The sequence below is a fragment of the Triticum urartu genome, chromosome 2A (genome assembly GCF_056163025.1).
Source record: "Triticum urartu cultivar PI428250 chromosome 2A, HENAU_Tu73, whole genome shotgun sequence".
NCBI classification, from domain to species: domain Eukaryota; kingdom Viridiplantae; phylum Streptophyta; class Magnoliopsida; order Poales; family Poaceae; genus Triticum; species Triticum urartu.
In genome coordinates this window covers 623,777,306-623,803,881 of record NC_141874.1, presented here as the reverse complement: position 1 = coordinate 623,803,881, position 26,576 = coordinate 623,777,306, and the positions used below count along the sequence as shown (strand labels likewise).

Here is a 26,576-nt window from a genome sequence, read left to right as displayed (position 1 = left end):
TCATTTCCTCCCTTTCATATGCTTGCTCTGCCTCTCTCTTCTTCTCTTCTTGAATTCTTTTTTTTCTTCCGACCTCTTTTGCTTTGCCTCTAGTGCTTCTCTCTTTTTGGCTTGCATAGCTAACCTTTTTGCCTCGGCAAGTGCAAATTTCTCCTCTTGAGCTTTCCTTTTTTTTTCTTCAGCAGCTCTTTTTCTTGCCTCGGCTGCTAACTTTTTCTCCTCCAGTATTGCTTTTTTCCTCTCTTCAGCACCTTGCCTCTTTTCTTCCATCTCTTGCTTTCTCCGCTGAGCTGCTATCATTAATTTGTTCTCTTCTTCTCTAAGCTTTGCCATTGCTGCATTAAATTTGGCTTGATCCGCAACCTCCCTTCTCTCAGCAGCTGCCTTCAATTTGGCCAAAGCTAAAACCTCTCTCTTCCTATGAACATTTCCATGGATTGTGGCAGTTGTCTCCTGCATAGGGGGCTGCATTTGGACATTTGCTTGAATGAAAGCATTTTCTAGTAAAGCAGTTGGCTGCACATTTTGTCTCTGGCATGACTGCGTCTGCAATGTTAAATATTGGATTTGAGTTATGCACGTGGCATAGATAAATATTTCAGAAATGTCACTAAGAAAGCACATACAAACAAACCTCAACAATCAATGTAGAAATGACCTCTGCTTCATATGGAGTATGTTCTGGTTGACTCAAACCCATGGTGTGCATATTTTGCTCCTATATTAATAATGACACTTGCTATTAATTAAATACATTGGGAAATGACACACACAGTTAATTAAATATATATATGGGAAATGATACATGCTATTAGAGATATTACCTGTGTTAGGACAGGATCCTCATTTTCTGAATCAGAGGAAACTGGTGGCTTGGCTCTAACTATCTTGCCCTTTTTCTTTGGTCTCAAACCAAGCTTGAAATCAGTGCATCCTCCAATATTGTGGCCTGCAGCACCACAATAGCTGCAATGGATAACAGCCCCTCCTCTACCCATTTTTCTCCCTGCCCTGCCTTCTTTCTCTTCTGGTTGTTGCCTCCTATTTTTCTTTCTTCTTCCCTTCTTTTTCAGAATTGGTGGAGGAAGTATTTCTCTGCCATACATCCTCTGCCACTCAGCCACATCTCTGCATGGCATGATAATATGCTCATATGCTTTCAAATATGTCTCAATGGAGTAGCATGAGTGCACCATTTCTTCAGGAGGTATTTTTTCATGCCTACAAGCAGCCACTCCATGACAACATGGAATTCCAGTCAAATCCCATCTCCTGCAGCTGCAAGTCCTCGACTTGATGTCCACTTCAAAATCAGCACCTCTATCATTAACTTGGAATATCCCAAGTCCTGCTGGGTCAGTAGTGCATGTGTTAGCAGCTTCCACATGCCTCTCAAGTCTTTTCCTAATTTTTGGACATATCTTGCCATGCCACTTCCCTGCTTCTTCCTTCTTCGAATAAATTCTTGCCATTATCTGCCCCTTTATTGTCTGCACCATGCTTAGGAAGGGCATTTCTCTTGCTTCTAAGATGTACTTGTTGAACACCTCACAATTATTGTTCAATAGCACATCACACTTAGGGAATTCATTTTGAGAAGCTCTAACCCATGTTTTCGGATCTAACTCATCCAACCAATCATGAGCTTCTTTATTTAAAATAAGCATCTGATCCATGTTGGCCCTAAATTGACCTTTTGTAGTACTTCTTGCACATCTCCACAGTTGGTTCTTCAAGATTTCACCTTTGAAGTTTTTTGTGAAATTCTGCCATAAATGCCTAACACAAAATCTATGCTCCGAGTCACTAAATAGTTCCTTAACAGCCCTAATTAATCCCTGGTTGAGATAAATCAATGTAAGCATGCCGAATTAATTATGATAATAAAACTATGTAAGCATGTAGAATTTATTAGAACAATAAAATGCATGTGAGCATTAATAAAATACATGAGACATATGATCTTACTTTTTGCTTGTCTGACATAATGCTCCATCGCGAGGTGTTCGCAATGCCTAAGTCTTCTTTCAAAGCAGTCAAAAACCATCTCCAACTTTTGGTATTCTCAACTTCGACAACACCAAAAGCTATTGGAAAGATGCAATCATTGGGGTCCATTCCAATAGCTGTCAAGAGAATGCCTCCAAATTGGGTCTTCAAATGGGTTCCATCAAGAAAGAGAACTGGCCTACAAGATGATAAAAAACCCCTCTTGCATGCATCAAATGAGAAGTAACATTTCCTAAATTGACCATCATTGGCAAGCTCAACAAAGAAAGTGTTGCCTGGATTAGATCTCCTCAACTCATGCCCATAGTCCCACAACTTATTGTATTGTGCAATTTCATCTCCATATATTATGTTGTGTGCAATTTTCCTAGCTCTACCAAGTTTTCCCCTCTTGACTTTCATGTTCCATTCTTGTTGCACTAGTGACCCTAAACCCTTTAGTGTCATTTTCTCATCTGCTCTGATCTTCTCCACATACTTATGAGCTATATATCTGGCAGTAAAAGCTTTTACTTGCCACTTCTTGCAACAAGTGTGTTCATCTATGAATGTCTTGATCATAATTGATTGTGTCCTGTTGTCATATGATGCATACAAATACCAAGGACATCCATCATTGCATTTAGCTCCAAGTCTAGTTTTGTCATTCTTCGGAAATGTTATGTTCAACCTCTCTTTGCAGCTGTACTCTCTAATTGCTTTCCTCAACTGATCAATAGACGAGAACACTTGACCCAAATGGAACTTTGGCTCATTCATATCTGCCTCTGTAAAGTATTTGAAATTGAATTTCATGTCTTCTTCATCTGAATCTGGAAGGTCCAGTCTATCATCTTCAGAAATGTCATCTTCTACAACTTCTTTTCCTTTCCCTTTCCATTCCTTCTCCGCACCATTCTGCTTCCTGTGAATGAACAAATCTTCATCACCATCCTCTAGATCATAGTCACTATCTACTAATGATGGAGCATAATCGGAGTCAGACGATTCATCATCACTGCCCGCGTCATCTTCTTTCTCTGTTTTTCCTCTCACTCTGCATGTACTTGTCCCTTCTTTTGTACCCTCATCAACATGACTGTATGGCACATTGCTCTGCTCCAAAACACTCTCATGCTCCTGCTCTCTGTTGCACTTCATAGGCCTGATAACATCATGCAATTGAGGGGTGGGGTTTGCAATAACAATATCCCATGTTTCTGTGGTAATGTTATCCCCATGCTCAAGATAAAACATGAGAAACCTATGTCCCTCTCTAACCATTGCCCTGATGCAGGTTGTGTCGCTGTCCTTTGATAACAATCGAAGACCATCTTCATTGATTTGCATACCAGGCAGCAACAAGTACGTGTTAATACTTGCTTTCCTTTCATAACCCAATGTCTCAATTAACTCATCAAACATGGCCATACATGTCATGTCAGCCTCGCAATAATCATAACAAACCTTCCTTCCATTAACATAGGACCTATTGCCTCCTATCCCCATGAAAAATCCACCATGAACGAACTCTGTAGTGAAGTGATCAGTTTCGTGTGCTGTCAAACAAAGGAAAAACAAATTTTTCAGTTTATCCGTTCAAAAACCCTACGACTGCATCCAAACCCTAACCAAATCAGTACCAACTTGAACTAAATTGATGATCATGGAAAGGCTCCAAATCAATAAACAATATTTCCCTACTAACAACAGCCAGAGGAGAGGTATGAGCCGGAAACGAACTCACCATATTTGGGTACAGGACCCTTGTTGTGCCGCCGGACGGGAACCATCGCTGCCGATGACGACTCACAGTGGCTATGTCCTCGCAGCCATCGCCAATCGCCTTCTACTCTCTCCCTCAATGCTCGCTATCGCGTTGCCGATCGCCACCGATCTCAATCAACCGCCGCCGCTGCTCGTCGTTGCCTCTGCCTACCTCGACGGGTGCAGGACTCGACTGAAAGCAAGGGCCCCCTTTGCAAAAACTGAATCGGCCCGCGTCGGCCTGTGCTGATGTGGCAGGACATGTAGTCGTGTACGTACGTGGGCCTGCCGCAGGACCATCGATGGACCAGTTTCGCAAGTAGCGGGATCGTAACGAGGCAACGCGCAAGTTCCAGGACCGTTCTGGACCAAACCAGCGAGTACAGGGACTGTACGTGCAATTCACTCGGTACATCAACACCCTTGCTTGTGATGTGCAAGCCTCGTTAGGGAAGGACATCCCCAAAGCATCTGCCTCGTCTTTGTCGAGGCGAAGCTAAATGGGGACCTTTTGTAACACCCCTATGTAATGGAGCTATAGTAATCCATCATGATGATGCTAAGCTACTAAGATTTGCAATGATAATCATGTTGGGATAATATCTCATTTCAAATTCCTTCTTTGGAATTCCATTCAACTTCAAAGTGCAAAATGAAGTTGATCAAAACTTGTTGGAAAAATGTTCACCTTTTAGCAAAAAGTCCAAAACTATTTTCTGTTAAGGAACACAACATCACCATCAACTCTAAATGGGCCTAATACTTTTTAACAGAGCCAAAACAGCCTTTTAAAATGCCATATTCTTTTTGAATAAATCCAAAGGGATTCAAAACATTCCCAACATTTTTGTGACAGTGCACAGTACTTCTTTGAATTTATTTTGGCCAGTGGCATATTTTTTCAAAGTCATTTGTGGCAAAATATAATGCAAAAGCTGCTGGAAAAAGAGAAACAAAAAAAGAAAAAAGAAACTCGGAGGAGAGAGAGAAAGCCCATGGCCTCCCCTTAGGCTTCGGCCCATCCCAGTAGGCCGGCCCACTCCCCCTCCCCCGGTCGCTTCCTGCTCCTCCGACCGGGCGGGGCAGCACGCGCCCGTCGCCGCCCAGCCACCTCGCCAGCAACGCCCCCGCGAGAGGATAAGAGCGCCCCTCCGGCTCCTCGAGTCCCCCCCCCACCTACCTCCACCCACTCCCAGAATCCCCTCGCCTCCCTGCTCCACTTCCCCCCTCTCCGCCCTCTCCCAGATCCACCTCCTCCCCCCCCTATGGACTTGCCTTTGCCCTCGAGCGCCCGAGCGCGGCCACTGCCGTCCATCGCATGCCACTGTCCACCCTCACCTCGCCGAGTTGTCTTGAAGCTCTGCCCGTGCACGCTACGCCGTCCCCGACCACGAGTCGAAGCCGCGGACCTCTACAGCGCCGGATCCCCTTCGTCGTCTTCCTCGGGTCGCCGTCGTCACCTTCGACTCTGGCCACCGCCCTACGCTACTAAGCCCCCGATGGCCTTCGTGTGCCGCAACGTGAGCTCCCGCCCCTCTCCTTTCCTTCGTTTATACGTCGTCGATCCGTAGTCTTCTCCCCGCGCCGTTGCCGCCATTGCCGAAGCTCGCGCCACCACTGCTCGTTATGCCGCTGCTCTCGTGCTTCTCCAGTTCGACCGAGCACGCCACCGCGCTCGTGGCATCTCGTAGGAGTCCTCCAGCCGGATAGCCCGTCGGGACCGAGCCGCTATGCTCATTTTGTTCGACGCTCGACTTTGGCCGCCGCATATTGTCGTCGTGACCCGCCTCCCGCCGCTGGCCACTGCGTCGTCCGGTTACCCGCTGTCGCCGCAGCGGCCTCGCCCGCCGTCCTCACGCCACTCGCGCCGCCCCTAGCCGCGTTGTTTGCCACCACGGCCCGCGCCCTGCGCCTGGTCTTGCCCGGCTCCGCCGTTGCGCGCCCGCGCCTTGCCTCCTGCGCCGTCTGCCCGCCCGCCGCAGCGCGCTACCTCGTAGCAGTCGCCGCTCGCCGTGGCCTCGTCCACCCCGTCGTCCTATGCTGCCCCCGCATGTGTCGCGCCGCCGCTCATCGCGCCGACCCGCCGAGTCCGCCCTGGCCGCCTCCCCCTCGCGCGCCGCCTCGCCGGCGCTGCTGCGACGCCGCAGCCCGCTCGCCCCACGGCCTCGCTTCCCCTGGCCGGCGCCCCACCGCGCCCCGATGGCCATCGCCGGCCACGGCCTCGCCGTGCCCCGTTCGACGGGCGCCCACGCCCATACCCCTCCGCCCATTAACCCGCTCCACTAGGATGGCCTTATGCCACTGCCAGCGGGCCCCACGCGCCCTGGCTTTTATTAAAAAAGGTTTTTAAAAAAATAAAAAAATAAATAGTTAATTAATTAATTAGTTGGATAATTAATTAACTTAATTAATCTTGCTTAATTAGCCTAATGAACTAGATTAGTCTAATTAAACCTGCTCAATTAGTTGAGTCTATGACAGATGGGCCCCACTACTCCTTTTGACCAGTCAACACGGTCAGAGTTGAATGTTGACCCTGCTGACATCAGGATGGTGTCATGCTGATGCAGTATTATCTTTTTAGTTAATAATAATTACAGAATATTGTTAGATCTTTGAAAATCATAGAAAATAATCCGTAACTCGGATGAAAAAGTTTTATACATGAAAGTTTCTCAAAACGACGAGACAAATCCGGATACGCGGTCCGTTTACCTGTCAGATGCCTCTAACTATCTGAACATGGAACATTCCCCCTTCGGTCATGTGTCCGACACAGGTCCGGAACCGGGAAAACATTCCCGGTTGTTTTCCCCCTTCACCTTTATCGTGTAGCCATATGTTAGGTCACACCCGGCACAACATATTGCCATGTTATGCTTTGTGATGCTTTGTTTGCTTTATATTTATTGTTTCTTCCCCCTCTTCTCTCCGGTAGACCCCGAGACCGATGCCGCCCCTGTGATCGACTATGTCGACGACACCTCTTCCTTTTGAGCAGAGCTTCCAGGCAAGCAAACCCCTTGAGGGAGTCCTGGATTAGGGGGTGTCCGGATGGCCAGACTATACCTTCAGCCGGACTCCTGGACTATGAAGATACAAGATTGAAGACTCCGTCCCGTGTCCGGAAGGGACTTTCCTTGGCATGGAAGGCAAGCTTGGCGATACGGATATGTAGATCTCCTACCATTGTAACCGACTTTGTGTAACCCTAACCCTCTCCGGTGTCTATATAAACCGGAGGGTTTTAGTCCGTAGGACAAGATACAAAACAACAATCATACCATAGGCTAGCTTCTAGGGTTTAGCCTCTCCGATCTCGTGGTAGATCTACTCTTGTACTACCCATATCATCAATATTAATCAAGCAGGACGTAGGGTTTTACCTCCATCGAGAGGGCCCGAATCTGGGTAAAACTTCGTGTTCCTTACCTCCTGTTACCATCTGGCCTAGACGCACAATTCGGGACCCCCTACCCGAGATCCGCCGGTTTTGACACCGACATTGGTGCTTTCATTGAGAGTTCCTCTGTGTCGTCGCCATCAGGAAGGATGCCTCGCCCCGTCTTTAAAGACGGCACCGTTGCTAAGGGAGATTTGGCTGTCGGCCAAACCCTCCGGCTAGGTGGTTTTCTTATGACCGCCTGTTCGGCTTCTGCGCCGACAATGACCTCTCGAGCCATCGAAAACAATCTTCATGTCAGCTCGAAACTCGCCGAGCAGTTAGATCCAATGGAGCTCTCCTCAATAAACGAGCTCTTGGATCGCATCGCCGCCCTGGGAGTCGCTACGGATTATGACCAGATTGGGCCTAAACCCGATCTGAGAGAGATTAACTCTCCCCAAGTCACCCATCACGTTGCCGTGGTAGAGGGACAGTGCGGCGACCCTTCATCTATCTTAAGGACTAGCTACGTCCGAATTCCCGATCCCTCCAAGCCGGATACCCGCGGAGGGGAGGATATCACTCAAGACCTGAACTTAGAGTCAGGCGACGGGCTGGATTCATTGGACAGCATCCAGGAATCCAAATTTTTGAGTTCGGAAATTCCTCGGCCTCTGAGCCTCAGATGGGGTGAGGCTTCGGATTTAGTTCCTCCCACCCACCCGAACATAAGCGATCTATCCCAAATTAGGCAAGAGCCCGATGAAACAGTACATCATTACTGGGCCAGATTCCTCCTGGTTAAGAACAGGATAAAGGACTGCCACGAGGAAGACGCAATCTCAATCTTTTGCAATAATTGCACGGACAAGGGAATCCTCAATGCCATAAGTCGCCGTGATATTACACGCTTCGCTGAGTTGGCGTCCATCGTACGAAAGTACTATGCGATGGAAAGCGCCTGGAAAACCGAAATAAAATTTTGGGACGATCCGGCCCTGAATACAAACCCAATCCGAAATAAAAGGGTGCATCATCGCCAGACACCCAGGTCAAACACCAAAAAGCAAAAACCCTCTACAGGGCATGGAACCGTACTGGAAGGATGGCTTAATGGACCCTGTAAAATTCACAGTACAGAGGACGCCACACCAACTCACAGCCTTAGAGCATGTTGCATACTCCGGCAGGTGGCCAAAATTGGCGAAAATCTCCTAATTCCAGAGGCCACAGAAAGCCACCCCAAAGACACCAATACGGTATTAACAGTCTTCGAGACTTTCGCATCAAATAATATGCGGAAAAGGACACTCCGCAGCCTTGCCGAAGTCTACCAAGTAGCAACAATAAACCCATGGAGTGACACGGCTATTACCTTTAACGCCAGTGATGAACCTAAATTCCGAACAGCCTGAGCACCAGCCGCATTGGTCCTCAGTCCAATAGTGGACGGCTTTCGTCTTACCAAGGTACTCATGGACGGCGGCGGCGGATTGAACCTCATTTATGAGGAAACCCTTCAAAAAATGGAAATAGACTGGAACCGCATTGAGCGAAGCAGCACAACCTTTAGAGGAATAATCCCCAGTTGGGAAGCGCGTTGTACAGGAAAAATCACACTATATGTGGTGTTCGGCACGCCGGATAATTACAGGTCCGAAGAGATCACGTTCCATGTGGCTCCGTTCAGCAGCGGTTATCACGCTCTGCTAGGGCGGGAAGCGTTTACAATCTTCCAAGCAATACCCAATTACGGGTACATGAAGCTCAAGATGCCCAGGCCTAACGGGATCATCACTCTCGCTAGTGATCCGGACAGAGCACTCCGCGCCAAAAACAAGACATTCGCACTGGCCCTCGAGGCATTCCGAAGCCCTAGCGGCTGAGGAACTGACTGCGCTATGCTCTACGGTGAATAGGGACGATGTGGTACTCGACAAAAGATCCAAGTCCACCTCCTTTAAGCCGGCGGATGAAATAGTCAAATTCCAAGTCCATCCAACGGACCCCAATAAAACAGCTTCCATCGGGGCACAGTTAAACCCTGATGTAGACGCCGCACTGCGAGAGTTCCTACGAGAGAACTGGGACATTTTCGCCTGGCACCCTTCAGACATGTCAGGAATCCCACGCAGGCTGGCCGAGCACAGCTTAAATATCCAAATAGGATTCAAACCTGTCAAACAGGCTCTTCGGCGTTTTCCGAACCTAAGAGACAGGCCATGGGAGAGGAGCTAGCAAAGCTATTGGAGGCCGGATTCATCAGAGATATAAAACATCTGGACTGGCTAGCAAACCTGGTGATGGTACCAAAGAAGGACAAATCCTGGCGCCTGTGTGTTGATTTTAAAGACCTTAACAAGGCTTTCCCAAAGGATCCCTTCCCCCTCCCCCGCATCGATCAAATTATCGACGCTACCGCAGGACACGATTCGTTGTGTTTCCTCGATGCATATTCCGGCTACCATCAAATCAAGATGGCAGAACCAGACCAAGCCGCAACGGCATTTATCACACCATACGGCCCATTCTGCTTCAACACGATGCCCTTCGGGCTTAAAAACGCCGGCGCAACATATCAACGCATGATTCAGACATGTCTGGCAAGCCAGATCAGCAAAACAGTGGAGGCATATGTAGATGATGTGGTCGTCAAAACAAGACATGTCGAATCTCTAATAGACGACTTGAGGCTCACATTTGATAACCTCCGAACAAACGACATCAAGCTCAACCCGGAAAAATGCGTTCTTGCCGGAAAGCTCTTGGGCTTCATTGTATCCGGTAGAGGAATCGAAGCAAATCCAGCCAAGATCTGAGCTTTGTCGCAACTGGATATCCCAAAGGACCTCAAACAAATACAAAAGTTAACCGGATGCGTGGCGGCTCTAAGCCACTTTATCTCCCGCTTGGGAGAAAAGGCCCTACCCCTTTACCGCCTCCTTCGGCGCACCGAACACTTCGAATGGACGGATGCAGCCACGGCCGGACTTGACGAAATAAAAGCCATACTGGCAACAAACCCAGTCCTGGCCGCGCCAAACATTGGCGAACCAATGCTATTATGCATTGCAGCAACACATCAGGTTGTAAGCGCAGTGCTCGTCGTCGAACAAGAAGCGGACGGACACAAATTCCCCCTTCAAAAGCCGGTCTATTATGTGTCCACTGTCCTCACTCCCTGCAAATCACGGTACCCGCATTATCAAAAGATCACGTACGCGGTATTCATGGCATCCCGGAAGCTACGACACTACTTTCAAGAGTGTTCAATAACAGTAGCCTCGGAAGTACCACTTAACGATATTATAAACAACCGTGACGCAACGGGCCGGATTGCAAAATGGGCCATTGAGCTCCTCCCGTTCGACATAACTTATAAGCCACGGCGAGCCATCAAGTCGCAAGTCTTGGCCGACTTCGTCGCAGAATGGACGGAGGCCGAACTCCCTAAAGAGTACGACACATATTCAAATTGGATCATGCATTTCGACGGCTCCAAGATGTTGGCCAGACTGGGGGCTGGCGTCATTTTGACGTCCCCCACAGGAGACACAGTTCAATACGTACTCCAGATTATGTACACGAACTCCAACAATGCAGCCGAATATGAGGCCCTTTTACATGGTCTCCGGATGGTAGTATCCATGGGCATTCAACGCCTAGAGGTGCGCGGGGACTCGAACCTCGCAATATCCCAAATAAATGGAGACTTCGATGCCAAGGATCCAAAAATGGCAGCTTACCGCAACGCCGTCCTAAAAATGTCAGCTTGGTTCAAGGGGCTTGAATTTCACCATATAGCACGGGAAAATAATCAGGCGGCAGATGTCTTGGCACGCATCGGCGCAAAACGCGATGTAGTCCCCCCAACATCTTCTTGGAAAGGCTGTTCAAGCCATCCGTAGTATGGGAAGGGGAGCCGGACAATAACAGCCCGGACCCAACCGCACTGCCCGACACCGAACATTCTGACACAATCGGAGGCTCTGCCAATGAAATAACACCTTCAGCCCACGTAATAATGGTTGTCATCGCCCCGTGGACAGAACCATTCCTCGCCTACCTTACTAGGTAGGAACTCCCCGAGGACCAAAATGAGGCACGTTGCATAGTGCGGTGATCCAAAGCCTACAGAGTCCACGAGGGAGAGCTTTATAAGAAAAGCACTACCGGAGTCCTTCAAAGGTGCATCTCCGAAGAGGAGGGGCGGAACCTCCTGGCTGAAATTCATGCCGGACTCGGTGGTCATCACGCTGCAGCTCGGTCCCTTGTAAGCAAGGCCTTTCGTACAGGCTTTTATTGGCCGACGGCCTGGGCAGACGCTCAGGACTTAGTCCAACGATGCACCGGTTGCCAGCTCTCTGCAAACCAAAGCCATATGCCACCCACCACCCTCCAAACTATCCCCATTACTTGGCCCTTCGCGGTCTAGGGGCTTGACATGGTTGGACCCCTTAAAGGCGGAACCCACAAGCAAAAATACTTACTGGTCATGGTGGATAAGTTCACCAAATGGATAGAAGCCAAGCCTGTTAAGACGGCCGAATCCGGACCAGTGATAGACTTTATATCCGGGGTTGTACACCGTTACGGCATCCCCCACAACATCATCACTGATAACAGCACGAACTTCACGGCCGACGAGGTAAAACTTTGGTGCAACAACATGGGCATCAAGTTCGATTATGCCTCCGTCGATCACCCACAAACTAATGACCAGGTCAAACGTGCAAATGGTCTTATCATGAGCAGCATCAAACCCAGATTAGTGCGGTCCCTCAAGGAATCTAACACGCACTGGGTAGAGGAGCTCGACTCCGTACTCTGGGGGCTGCGGACCACGCCGAATCGCACCACCGGATACACACCATTCTTTATGGTGTACGGCGCAGAGGCAGTTTTGCCTTGCGACATAATTCATGACTCACCTCGAGTGCGCATGTACGAAGAAAGAGAAGACGAGCTCGATCGGCAGGACAGTTTGGACGCATTGGAGGAGGAGCGTGACGTGGCAAAAGCCCGTTCCGCATTCTATCAACAGCAGGCTCGAAGATACCAAAGCAGAGAAGTACGGGCCAAAAATTACAACGTTGGCGAATTAGTTCTACGACTACCGGACAAGAAAAAGGACAAACTCAAGCCCAAGTGGGAAGGTCCCTTCATAATTGACCAAGTCCTGACTGGAGGAGCGTACCGCCCGCGGGATGCATCGTTTAACCGACTCGAGCTGAACCCATGGAACGCAGCCCGTATCCAAAGATTCTATGCCTAGCACCGGACTCTGTGTTCGTCTCCATCCTCTGTCCATTTTTTATATATTTTCTGTCTTACATTTCTCTTCTTCTTCTTCTCTCTCTCTCTCTCTCTCTCTCTCTCTCTCTCTCTCTCTCTTATAGCCTTTAAAGGCTCATAAAGTGACGCGCTATCCGCGCTCATTAAACCTGGGGGCTTCTTTAAACAGAAGCTTATTCATACGGGCTTCATGCCCAACACATGTGTCACACTTCCGCATGTATCTTTTATTCACCATTATATGCATCGATATGTCTTAAGTTTTGGCCAAGATGGGTTGCCTGGCTCCTGTGCTTACCCCTACGTTCCCGATTGTTTGGCTAGGTGGTAAAGGGAGCACCTCTGCGATTGTTACTGTCGGGTCAGCCGGACGTGTACCTCAGACTGGGTGAAGCCAAAAGCTAGAATTCTTAAGGGAATATTCGGTCGGTGAACTAAAGATGATCTTTTTTTATTTTTATCTATACGCCCCCAGATGTTTTTCCTGCATTTCTTTTCGCAACATGGACATGCACCTTAGGGCATGCCTCCCAGGGAAAGGAACCCCTAACAGAACTATTCTCCCTGGAAGATGTTTCTTACTAACCATGTAATATAACATAACTAGTCGGGCACTTGTCTCTTCACGCACTAATGACCCCTACGCCTGGTCTCCATGCATTCCCCGGTTCCTATATAACCACATGGGAATTCAGACACACTCCGGACCGTCAGGTCCCGAGGCTGAAGCGAAAAGGTCGGCCATGACAAATGATCTACAATCCGGCTAGAAGGCATTATAAATGTCAACTAAATTACGTAGTCATTTTGACTGATTGTATTCCTCTTCAATACCATCTAACAGGCTGTCTAATTTATAGTCCTGCTGGGAATACTTTGCGGCCAACTCTACTTGGCCGTATACTAAGCTTACAGGGGTCTCCTTCCCATCGGGCCCTACAAGACCGACCTCGGCCATGTGGTTGGGGTCAGCATTTGCGTACCGCGTCTTCACCATGGCCCAGGCCTCCCTAGCGCCTTGACGGCAGGCCGATATCTTCCATAATCGGAAGCGCCGCCGTGCTCCCTTTAACTTCTCCGCAAGCTCTCCAAGACCTTCAGGCATGGAGACGGATGGCCACAGGGCCTGGGCGACGCCTTGCATCACCTGCCGAACTCGATCGAGCAGTTGCGAGAGCTCGGGAAGAAGGTCACCCGTAGAACCGGGCATCTCCTCTACAGGATGACCTGTTAGCACACCTACAGACATTGCTCTGTTAGTCGACTTCCTTGCCGAACTTTCTTTCAAAGGTTTGTTCAAGCACTTACTAAATATGCCGCGCCGAAGCCGCTGAGTCTCCTTCACGGAGTCTGACAGTTGGGCACGAACATCTTTCAGCTCAACACCCAGCTTGGTGTTGGCATCTTGGGGATTGTTCTTCTCCCGCCTCACCTTTGTCAGCACCTTCTCACCAGCCTTTAGCTGGCGTAGGAGGTGTTGCCTTTCCGGATTCAATCTGGCGCCATCTGCAATTTCATTTGTCAGATTCGCACCCATGCCGTGCTTCGCAAAATACTTATCTTTCGAAGTGTATATTACCAGAGGGGGTCTCCTTGGGCTCCCCTGCCGCGGCTAGTGCGGCCTCAAGTTGGGCTTTGCACTCTTCCAGCTCCTTGGACAGTAGGGAATTCTTTTCTGTAAGAACCTGCATAACAAATGATCCTTAAATCAATTATTCTAACTGTTTCAAGTCTCGGGGGCTACTGGTATATATATATAATTACCAAAATTTTCTTACCCGTATGTCTTTTACATATTGCTCCGTGGCTCTGGCTAGACCATTTTGAGCGGCACGGAGGTACGCATCTCCCGAGTTGAAGGCATCTAACGCCCCTTGGGGGAAACAAGCATCACAAAGAATTGTCCGGCGATGCCTGTGGTTCATGGCACTCTCCACCTCAGAGTTGGTGGCAGACAACCCGTCCACATCCTCCGTTGGAGGAGCGCCTGGCACGCGCCTTGCATTCGCCTCCGCCTCCGGACCAGGCTTTGGAGCCTGGCTGGTGGAGGCGCGATTGGCAGCCTCTCCGGATATAGTCCGGCGAGGTCTCTTTGTCCTAAAGAGAGCACGAGTGTCAATGTGCCTCGAAGGTATAACACCTGGGATAAGGGGGCGCGCCATACCTTTGCGTTGACACCTTGGTTCGGACTGCACTTCTTTTCTGCCCATGGGGCCCTGCGGCCCCTCGTTGGCTTGTCGCCGCAGGTTTGGCCTTCCGCCTTAAAAACCTCCCCTGCAAAGTTCGGTTGTAATCAGGAAACTGAAAACACGAGAGGGCGGACACCTATTCGGGGTACTGGGACTTCGATCTCAGTTACCTGGGAGGCCGGGATTAGCCCTGGGTAATCGGCCGTAATGGCCACCAATGCGTTGTCCTTGCTCAATTGATGGAACACTCCATCAATCAGCTCCACAGATATGTCCGGATCCTATCGAGAGGCCGGGTCGAGGGACCGTCTTGGGTCCTCGGGTTGTGGAGGAGGGCTGCTTATTTCCTTAACAGCCTGGCGCAGTTCCTGCGTTGAAGTCGTCAGCCTGAATATTTAACAATGGGAATACAAAACGGATGGGCAAGTAAATACGACCGCTTACCCAGCTGGGGATTGTGCATAGAGAATCCACCCTGTGGGTTGACGCGGAGAAATTCCTCCTCTTCTCCCTTATACAAAGTGGACAAGATCTTTAGCAGAGCGGCAGCTGAATCCGGCCCCTTACGGCCGTAGCGGGTGGCGTCGTCCTCCCCGTTGAAGTCCCACATGGGGTGGCTTCTATACTGAAGCGGTTGCACCCCCCGCATAATGCATTCGGCCATAACCCCGATCATGGTTAGTCCGGAATGGGCTAGCAATCTTATTCGTCCCATCAGGTAAATGATGTCCCTGTCACTTTTCCTCTGAGGGCTCCGGGGACGCCAGCTTAGGTGCTTCTCTAAGGGAGCACTATCGAATTCAGGAAGGCCGATCCGGACAGGATCCGGCAGCGGGACATCTTCTATATAAAACCATTCCGAGGGCCAGTCTTCGGACGCCTTCTTTGGGGTTCCGGACAGATATCCGGTCCCGGCGATGTGCCACACTTCGGCTCCGCCCACTTGATACATTGACCCCTCCTTAGAGCGGGGCACGAGGCAGAATAACCTTTTCCATAGCCCGAAATGAGCCTCAATACCCAAAAACAGCTCGCAGAGGGCTACGAAGACCGCGATATGCAATACGGAGGCAGGCGTGAGATTGTGTAGCTGGAGGCCATAGAACTCCAGGAGCCCCCAGAGAAATGGATGGATTGGAAATCCGAGCCCCCTTATTAAATAAGGGACGAGGCACACCCACTCTCCTTTGGAGGGATTAGGGGCACTCTCCGCTTGCTCTCCGCCATTATAAATGGCAAGGCCGGCTCGAACCGGGACCATATAGGCCGGGGGGAGAAATCCCTTGGTCTGGAGCATCACTAGCTCGCTATGTGGGATAGAGCATCTCTCCCAATATCCATGCTGAGGGCTGGAAGGGCGAGAGGAGGAGTCGCGACGGCTGGCCATGGTGGAATGGACCTTTGTCGGATGCATTCTGATGAACACTCACGAAGGGGGGAAGATGTAGTTTGGATCTAAATCCTCGTCCCCTTAAATAGGTCAGCTCATTTACGCAGCTAGGGGTGTGAATGTAAAAACACTCAGACTTTTCATATTCGTTTGACACGTGGGAAGCGGCCATTATTGGGCGTAGAAGCCAAAGAGCGCAACATCTACAAGAAACCAGACTTTATTCAACAGGTACACAGAATTTGGAGGAGAACCCGCCTTGCAATGCCAAAGACAATCTGCGCGCCGGACTCATCATCATTGAAGCCTGGTTCGGGGGCTACTGAGGGAGTCCTGGATTAGGGGGTGTCCGGATGGCCGAACTATACCTTCAGCCGGACTCCTGGACTATGAAGATACAAGATTGAAGACTCCGTCCCGTGTCCGGAAGGGACTTTCCTTGGTGTGGAAGGCAAGCTTGGCGATACGGATATGTAGATCTCCTACCATTGTAACCGACTTTGTGTAACCCTAACCCTCTCCGGTGTCTATATAAACCGGAGGGTTTTAGTCCGTAGGACAAGATACAAAACAACAATCATACCATAGGCTAGCTTCTAGGGTTTAGCCTCTCCGATCTCGTGGTAGATCTACTCTTGTACTACTCATATCATCAATATTAATCAAGCAGGACGTAGGGTTTTACCTCCATCGAGAGGGCCCGAACCTGGGTAAAACTTCGTGTTCCTTGCCTCCTGTTACCATCCGTCCTGACGCACAGTTCGGGACCCCCTACCCGAGATCCGCCGGTTTTGACACCGACACCCCCCTTTGAGCATTCCGATGTCGCCCATTTCTTTCCCTCTCATGCTTGCATTAGAACTACTACTGCTTTCTGTATGATACTATTCTGATGCATAGCCTGTTTTTATAACCTGCTTATTGTTACCTACCTGCTTATCCTAAACTGCTTAATATAGGTTGGTTAGTGATCCATCAGTGACCCCCACCTTGTCCTTGTTGCCCCGCTTTATGTTCGATGACTCGATCAACATGGTCGACGTCCAGGCCCCGACACCGCACATCACCCCCCTCCCTAGTTATACGACTCTGCAGAGTTACTATCGAGTGCCGAGGATGACACCTCATACATCACTCCTGATAAGATCTATGTAGTGTAGCTATTCGGTCGTGGTCATCGAGGGTGATTTCCTCCTTAACCACTTCCGATACGACTCTGTCGTGCAAACCCTCAAGTGTGAACCTCGAGGGTGGTTCTTCTTACGTTCACCTTGATGATGACATCGAGTGGAATACATCGAGGGTGGTTCCTCAGGGTTCCCCTTGGTGTTAGACACACGGTTACTATGCTTACTATGACTTTACCCTGAACCAGGTTACTAAAGACGGGTCGGCCCTGAGGGGTACCCGCGCGAGCTTAATTGTGAGTGATGTGGAGTCGGGTTGACCTGGAGGGTGCCCGCGAGATAACTACTAGGCGTGGTTGGGCATTCTTAGCCCTTGCCGCAAGTCCTCGAGACGGGGCGACGGGGTCACATCTTTCGCGAGTCTTTGCTTGTTACCGCGCGTTCCTAATCCACTATGATTTGGATATTTGATCCTAGGGGCCTCTGGCCTGATAGCACTAGCCATCACGTGGGCATTGTATGGGCGTTCTGCGTCGTATGCATCAGCCGAAGCTTAATAGACGTCAGCGACTGAGCGGCGCGACAGGTTGGACTGCGTAAGCACCTACCTTTTTAAGGAGGTAGATAGGTATGCTCACCAGCCGCGTTTGCAACGTGCAAGAGTTCCCGGGGCGATGGCTGATGACCCCTGGGGGATAGGTTTAGTCCGGCGTGCTGACCTCTCTATTAAGCCTAGGTCGTGTTGCGGCGTATTGTTTGGCCGAGGCCGGGCATGACCCAGGAAAGTGTGTCCGGCCGGAGTTAATCGAGCGTGGTGGGTAAGTTGGTGCACCCTTGCAGGGAAGAAAACATCTATCGATAGCCTGTCCTACGGTAACGGACACTTGGAGTTGTATCCCGATCGATACAACTAGAACTGGATACTTGAGGTGATAGCTAGATAGTATGGCTCTGGGATTGCTTTTTCGTAGGGAGTCGAGAAAGGATCTCTGGCCGAGGTTGATAACACTGCTACTACTTTACATTATGTTGATCTGTACTCTTCTAAATGCTGCAAGATGCTTGAAGATGCTAGTCTTTGATAGGCTAGGCTTTCCCCTTCTCTTCTGGCATTCTGCAGTTTAGTCCACAGATACAACCCATTCGTTTGATACAGATGCATACTTAGTTTAGATCTGATGTAAGTTGAGGGAGTCCTGAATTAGGGGGTCGCCGGACAGCCGGACTATATCCTTTGGCCGGACTTATGGACTATGAAGATACAAGATTAAAGACTTCGTCCCATGTCCGGATGGGACTTTCCTTGGCGTGGAAGCCAAGCTTAGCAATACGGATATGTAGATGTCCTCCCTTGTAACCGACTCTGTGTAACCCTAGCCCCTCCGGTGTCTATATAAACCGGAAGGTTTAGTCCATAGGACAACAACAATCATACCATAGGCTAGCTCCTAGGGTTTAGCCTCCACAATCTCGTTGTAGATCAACTCTTGTAATACTCATATCATCAAGATCAATCAAGCAGGACGTAGGGTATTACCTCCATCGAGAGGGGCCGAACCTGGGTAAACATCGTGTCCCCTGCCTCATGTTACCATCTGCCTTAGACGCATAGTTCGGGACCCCCTACCCGAGATCCGCCAGTTTTGACACCGACATTGGTGCTTTCATTGAGAGTTCCACTGTGTTGTCACCATAGGGCTTGATGGCTCCTTCGATCATCGGTAACGATGTGGTCCAGGGTGAGGTTTTCCTCCCCGGACAGATCTTCGTATTCGGCGCAGAAGTGAAAGCTCGAGTAGAAGAGTGAAGGTCGCTCGGTAACTCGAGTCGATCAGTCCCATTCATTCTTGCCCGAAACAAGTGGGCTATTCATTCCGGTGCCACCTTTGTTCAATCGAGTCCATGTTCTCTATTTCCCAAAACCCATTCGTTCACCGACCCGTGGACCAGAGGTGACTTCGCACTGCAGGCCAACTCACTTGGCCATCTGGAGCAGATCGAGAGCTACGCCCCTGGCCATCAGGTCAGGTTCGGAAACCTAAACTACACTGCCAACATCCGCGGAGACTTGATCTTCGACGGATTCAAGCCCATGTCAGGTGCGCCGCACGATCACGACGAGCATGATTTAGCTCTGTCGTCGGACAGTGTTCGGGAGATCACACCTACAACTACTCTGGCCTTCAATCCAGAGCAAATTGCGCCATCCGAGGACCGAGGGATAGACCCTGCCACGGAGGCCACACTCTTAGTGGCGATGAAGCCGGATACTGACTTCACCCCTTACGAGAGCCGTGTTGCCGAACCACTGGATTCGTCTCCGGCCACAGACTCCGAGCCGCCTACATCCGTGCCTATCGAATCTGATTGGGCGCCGACATGGAGTTCACCTCCGCGGATATCTTTCAGCACTCAACTTCCGGCGACGTGCTAAATTCATTAAGGTCTCTCTCCTTGTCAGGAGATCCTTGGCCGAACTATGTCCGGCTAGAATGGGATGCGGACGATGAAGGAATTCGCTGCCCACCCACCACCCACTTAGTAGCCTCTGTCAACGATTTAACCGACATGCTCGATTTTGACTCTGCAAAAATCAACGACATGGACGACGATGCAGCAGAGGAATAGGAACTAGTGCCCACAGGGCACTGGATAGCCACTTCATCACATGACATATACATGGTGGATACACCCAAAGAAAACGATGACGAGGAACGGGAGGAGACATCGGAGGATGACCCCTCCAAGAAGCAAACAAAGCATCGGCGTAGGCGCCGCTCCAAATCCCGCATCGGCAAAAACAACGATAACAGCACAAGAGAAAATAACACTCCAGTCAACTCCAGAGGAAATGACGACCACATTGCCCCGGCGGCAGAGCACGATGAAGCTGCAAATGGCGAACATAGTACGGATTCGACGTCCGAACACGGCGACGCCGAGGATAAACCTCATCAAACCCCCTCCGGGGAGGAAAACAGTCCGGACGAAGATGCACACATCATCCCGGAAACGCACTTTGAGCAAGAGAACCTCCGTAGAAGGCTTATTGCCACAGCGAGGAGTCTGAAGAAGCAGAAGCAAAGGCTTAAGGCCATATAAAATACGCTCAACAGCAGGTGGAACAAAGTGCTCGACAACGAAGAAAAGTATGGTGGAGGTTACCACACAAAGAGCTATCCAAAGCGCAAGCTATTACCCGAATTCGACGATGAGTCCTTAGACCCCATACGGCCGAAAAATAAAACGGCTAACTGGCCGGATCAACCACCTTGTGACCGCGATAGAGCGGCTAACAAGGTCGCACATAAGTCAACACACGATCTACGTGAGGACTTGCGCCAAAAATCCAGTATGACCAGATCCATTTATGGATCTAGGAAGCGTGCTCCGGCACAAAATCAAAACCGAATACTACAACCATCCGAACGCCATGATACATCCAAATAAAGGGGTGCCGCACACCCCGTATGTTTCACCAATGAGGTGATGAACCATGAATTCCCAGAAGGATTCAAACCAGTGAACATAGAGGCATACGACGGGACCACAGACCCTGGGGTCTGGATTGAGGACTTTATCCTCCATATCCATATGGCTCGCGGAGACGATCTCCATGCCATCAAGTACTTGCCCCTCAAGCTTAAAGGACCATCTCGGCACTGGTTGAAAATCCTCCCTGAAAACTCAATTGGAAGTTGGGAGGAGCTCGAGGACGCTTTTCGGGCTAATTTTCAAGGGACCTATGTCTAACCTCCGGATGCAGACGATTTAAGTCATATAATTCAACAGCCCGGAGAGTCAGCCCGAAAGCTTTGGAATAGGTTTCTCACTAAGAAGAACCAAATCGTCGACTGTCCGGACGCCGAAGCCTTAGCAGCTTTCAAACATAGCATCCGAGACGAATGGCTCGCCAGACACCTCGGCCAAGAAAAACCGAGAACAATGGCAGCCCTGACAAGCCTCATGACCCGCTTTTGCGCGGGCGAAGATAGTTGGTTAGCCCACAGTAGCACCAGCGACCCAAGCACATCCGAAGTCAGAGATGTCAATGGAAAACCACGATGCAGTAAAAACAAGCGTCGAAATAAAGAAGACAACCCAGATAATACGGCGGTCAACACCGGATTCAGGGGCTCTCGACCAGGTCAGCGGGAAAAGCCTTTCAAAGGCAGCAGAGATGGACTGTCTAGCCTAAACAAGATTCTCGACAAACTATGTCAGATTCATGGCACCCCCGATAAACCTGCAAACCACACCCGCAGAGAATGCTGGGTCTTCAAGCAGGCCGGTAAGCTAAACGCCGAACACAAGGGGGGGTGAGACACCAAGCGAAGACGAGGACGAACCTCGCCAGCAAAGCACTGGAGGACAGAAAAAATTCCCGCCAGAGGTTAAAACAGTAAACATGATCCATGTGACGAAGAGGAAAAGCAAACATGCACTCCGAGGCATACGCGCCATAGAGCCCGTCACCCCTAAGTTCAACCCCTAGTTGGCCTGCCCGATCAGTTTTGATCGAGGGGATCACGCGACAAGCATCCGGCATGAAGGATTGGTTGCCTTGGTGTTAGACCCAATAATAAAGGGATACCATCTCACACGACTCCTTATGGACGGCGGAAGTGGTCTAAATCTGATATATCAGGACACAGTCCGCAAAATGGGGATAGACCCGACAAAAATAAGCCACAGTAATACTACCTTCAAGGGAGCAATACCAGGCCCAGAGGCCCACTGTACGGGCTCTCTATTACTAGAGGTTGTATTCGGTTCTCCCGACAACTTCCGAAGCGAAAAGTTAACTTTCTACATCGCTCCATTCCGAAGTGGCTATCAAGCACTACTCGGAAGAGCGACTTTTGCTCGTTTTAATGCAGTACCGCATTACGATTCTCTCAAGCTTAAGATGCCCGGTCCACGTGGCACCATCACAGTTAGTGGAAATATTGAGCGTTCTCTACGCGCGGAAGAATGTGCGGCGGCTTTAACAGCCGAGCACTAGACGGCCTCACCAACCAGAATAAATGACAGGTCGTCAAGACCACGGACACAGTTAGACGAGTCTGGTGCATCACTACATATACATGAGATTGGTTTGATGGTTAAACCCTCATAGACGGTACCAGGGGCTTCCCGCTTGTAATCAGGGCTAGTTCGGCTCAACTTGACTTATCTTGAATTTTAATGGTTTATTGATAATAACCAATTTTCTGGCACGGCAACTTTCACCTAAGTTCTTCTCTTTTACAGATGACAATCATGCTACACCCATCCAGGACACGGCACAACGGAGACACAGGCGCAGACTGCATCAAGGACCCGCTCAAAGGTTTCTTTTCAGATTAAGACCCTGCGTAAACCTTTTTTACTGTCTCTTGTTGTTCACATCCTCCGGATACTCAATACAACCGAGAAGGATGCTGATGTTATTGGCATGTGGCCACGTCAGGATATTGCACATACCTGGACACTCGGGGTTTATTATTAAGGGCATTGCTCAGCCCGACATATGTTATAAAGACCGAATACCTTAGGGAGTGTTCGGCATCGCGAGTTTGGCCTTATACGCATCAGCTCTGAATCATGCCTTTGGTCAAATGTTGGGTTTGCCCGGCTCCCGTGTTTTGCTACCTTATGTTCCTCTCTATCGGCTAAGGCGGCACCGGGAGAACTACTGCGATTGTGCCCTGGTTCATCCGGATGAGCACCTCAGTAGAGAAAGCCGAAAACTGACTGTCATGATAAAGCGCGAGACTGGTTAACCACTTGATGACTTAGCGGAATCTTCGGGATTCCTCCGCATTAACGAAGGGCCGTTTCCCGGTCATGTACGTACGCGCCCCATATTCGCACGAGCGCGGAAGTACCAGGGGCTATATAGTAGTCCCACCGTCAAACTCCTATGGCTAAGTGAAAGTGTTAAAGCAATATAGTCCGATTGCCTTGTTCGCTCCGCTACCACCTCCTTCATGGATCAAGTGTGAATACGCGTTTTTTGTGAACACCCCCGCATTATATGCGTGGGGGCTGAAACCGACGACTGCAATCTTTCAGGTTATATACATATATACATAAACGGCCGCACATGAGGCATCATAATACTTTCAGGAAAAAGTATAAACATAGCCTTTATAATTCAATAGAACATTGTTTTTACAATGGGAATACATGTCACTAGAACATAATATTCTTCGAGCACCGAGCCTCTATCGAACGAGCGCCTTCAAGGACTTCTTCAAAGTAGTGCTCGGCAGCTACTCGGCCCACGGCCGAACCCTGTGTTCCAATAGTGGTGGCCTCCATCTCTGCTAAGGATGGAAATTTTACCCATGGACATGGATATCCATGGAAATCCTGTTGGAAATATGCCCTAGAGGCAATAATAAAAGCATTATTATTATATTTCTTTGTTCATGATAATTGTCTTTATTCATGCTATAATTGTATTATCCGGAAATCGTAATACATGTGTGAATAACAGACACCAACATGTCCCTAGTAAGCCTCTAGTTGACTAGCTCGTTGATCAACAGATAGTCATGGTTTCTTGGCTATGGACATTGGATGTCATTGATAACAGGATCACATCATTAGGAGAATGATGTGATGGACAAGACCCAATCCTAAACATAGCATAAAGATCGTGTAGTTCGTTTGCTAGAGTTTTTCCAATGTCAAGTATCTTTTCCTTTGACCATGAGATCGTGTAACTCCCGGATACCGTAGGAGTGCTTTGGGTGTACCAGTAACTGGGTGACTATAAAGGTGCACTACAGGTATCTCCGAAAGTGTCTGTTGGGTTGACATAGATCGAGACTGGGATTTGTCACTCCGTATGACGGAGAGGTATCACTGGGCCCACTCGGTAATGCGTCATCATAATGAGCTCAAAGTGACCAAGTGTCTGGTCACGGGATCATGCATTACGGTACGGGTAAAGTGACTTGCCGGTAACGAGATTGAACGAGGTATTGGGATACCGACGATCGAATCTCGGGCAAGTAACATATCGATTGACAAAGGGAATTGCATACGGGGTTGATTGAATCCTCGACATCGTGGTTCATCTGATGAGATCATCGTGGAGCATGTGGGAGCCAACATGGGTATCCAGATCCCGCTGTTGGTTATTGACCGGAGAGTCGTCTCGGTCATGTCTGCATGTCTCCCGAACCCGTAGGGTCTACACACTTAAGGTTCGGTGACGCTAGGGTTGTAGGGATATGTATATGCAGTAACCCGAATGTTGTTCGGAGTCCCGGATGAGATCCCGGACGTCACGAGGAGTTCCGGAATGGTCCGGAGGTAAAGATTTATATATGGGAAGTCCTGTTTCGGGCATCGGGACAAGTTTCGGGGTTATCGGTATTGTACCGGGACCACCAGAAGGGTCCCGGGGGTCCACCGGGTGGGGCCACCTGTCCCGGGGGCCACATGGGCTGTAGGGGGTGCGCCTTGGCCTACATGGGCCAAGGGCACCAGCCCCAAGATGCCCATGCGCCTAGGGTTTCAAGGGAGGAAGAGTCCTAGGAGGGGAAGGCACCTCCTAGGTGCCTTGGGGAGGAGGGATTCCTCCCCCTTGGCCGCACCCCCCTAGGAGATTGGATCTCCTAGGGCCGGCGCCCCCCCTTGGCCCTCCTATATATAGTGGGGGAAGGAGGGCTTTCATCCCACGCCTTTGGTTGCCTCCTTCTCCCTCTCCAACACCCCCTCCTCCTCCATAGCGCTTGGCGAAGCCCTGACGGAGTACTGCAGCTCCATCACCACCACGCCGTCGTGCTGCTGCTGGAGCCATCTTCCTCAACCTCTCCTTTCCCTCTTGCTGGATCAAGAAGAAGGAGACGTTACGCTAACCGTACGTGTGTTGAACGCGGAGGTACCGTTCGTTCGGTGCTAGGATATTCGGTGATTCGAATCACGTTGAGTATGACTACCTCATCCCCGTTCTTTGAACGCTTCCGCTCGCGATCTACAAGGTACGTAGATGCATCTAATCACTCGTTGCTAGATGAACTCCTAGATGGATCTTGGTGAAACCGTAGGGAATTTTTTTTGTTTTCTGCTACGTTCCCCAACATATCCGACCCGAATGGACATGATCTGGATATGCTTTTGTGTCCATGGATGCCGCCCAAACCCGACCCGGTTGCTCGTGGGTAGGGCATGGATATAATATTGTACCCGTGGATATATCCAAACCCGATCCGATAGTGTGACTTAATGGGCCAAAATCTGCTATCCCTACCCCACAGTCACATGTCCCACTGCAATTTTACACTTTGTTATCTAAAACATGTAAAAGAAATTGCACAATCTCTATCATAACTTTTATTAGTTGACATTCAATCCCCTCTGTAACATACTCCAATGCCCCTTCCCTTATTTTTATCTCCTTGTTAAATGACTTGTCATTCACAACTATTAGAAAAATACTAAATGATCTTAGCATGTTAGTGGATGTTGATTTACCATAAGTTGATGTTTAACATAAGTGAGGCCTAGCCTGCCACAAGGTGAAGAATGGAGGAGCTTATGTTAACGCTATGTTATGTGTAATTTATATTTCTTGAGAGGACCCAATGGATACCAATGGGTATGGATATCTATCGGGTTTGGACATGGACACAATTTATCACCCATGGATTTTTTCGTGGATGGACAAAGACTGTCTTCATGGATATGGATATGGATTTAATATTGTTCAACCCGATCCAAACCCGACCCATTGCCATCCTTAATCTCTGCCTAATATGTCTTGACACGGGCAAGTGCCATCCGCGCACCCTCTATGCACGCTGACCTTTTCATAGCGTCGATGTGCGGCACAACACCAAGGAATTGTTGCACTAAACTAAAGTAACTATTCGGCCTTGGCCCTTCCGGCCACAGATGATCCACAAAAGACCTCATGGCAAGTCCGGACAACCTATGGAGCTCGGCCCACTCGGCCATTCGCTCATTCAACAGCAGCGGACGCACTGGAGCATGGAACTATGACCAGAACAGCTTTTCCACTTCACGATCTTTTTGATCCTTGAAGTACTCGCCCGCATCAACAGCACTTGCCGCCAAATCCACGTATGCGTCTGCAGAACTCCATAGTTGATCAAGAGGGGCATACTTCGGATCTCTGAACTTAGTCCGCAAAAAAAAGGGCTTCCCAGCCATGATATCTCCAGCTTGACGCAGCTCCTCCTTCGTCGCTCTGATTTTGGAGCGGGCTTCCTTGGCTGCTACCATGGCCTTCTCTAGGTCCGTTGCCTTCGCTCGGCTTTCTTTTTCAAGAAGCTGGTAACGGTCGGCGGCATCTTTCAACTCAACGCCATCTTGGCCATTCTTTCCTTGCTCTGGCAATGCGCGGCTTGTTCGGCCCTCAACTCTTCGACTGCCTTTAGAGCGGCCGCATCGCTATTTCTGGCTTGTTCCTTGGC

The 26,576-nt window shown here is 49.6% G+C and overlaps 2 protein-coding genes across 5 annotated transcripts in view; one reads left to right on the top strand and one right to left on the bottom strand.

The window, feature by feature from the left end:
• LOC147986277 (uncharacterized) lies at nt 1-3,525 on the bottom strand. The gene is made up of 4 exons (XM_087541942.1): nt 1,969-3,525; nt 825-1,838; nt 635-718; nt 1-546 (listed from the first exon to the last, which is right to left on the bottom strand). Exons 1-4 carry the CDS (start codon nt 3,496-3,498, stop codon nt 1-3), a joined length of 3,174 nt encoding a protein of 1,057 aa, XP_087398068.1. The 5' UTR covers nt 3,499-3,525.
• Nucleotides 3,526-4,915: 1,390 nt separating this feature from the next.
• LOC125539158 (uncharacterized) overlaps nt 4,916-26,576 on the top strand; it is a 39,277-nt gene continuing 17,616 nt past the window's right edge. For 3 of the 4 annotated variants that reach the window (XM_087544618.1, XM_048702530.2, XM_087544617.1), the window contains exons 1-2: nt 4,916-5,276; nt 22,396-22,474. The gene's annotated coding sequence lies outside the window, so the exon portion shown is untranslated. The remainder of the gene's footprint in view (nt 5,277-22,395; nt 22,475-26,576) is intronic. The other variant, XM_048702529.2, reaches the window with a different exon arrangement.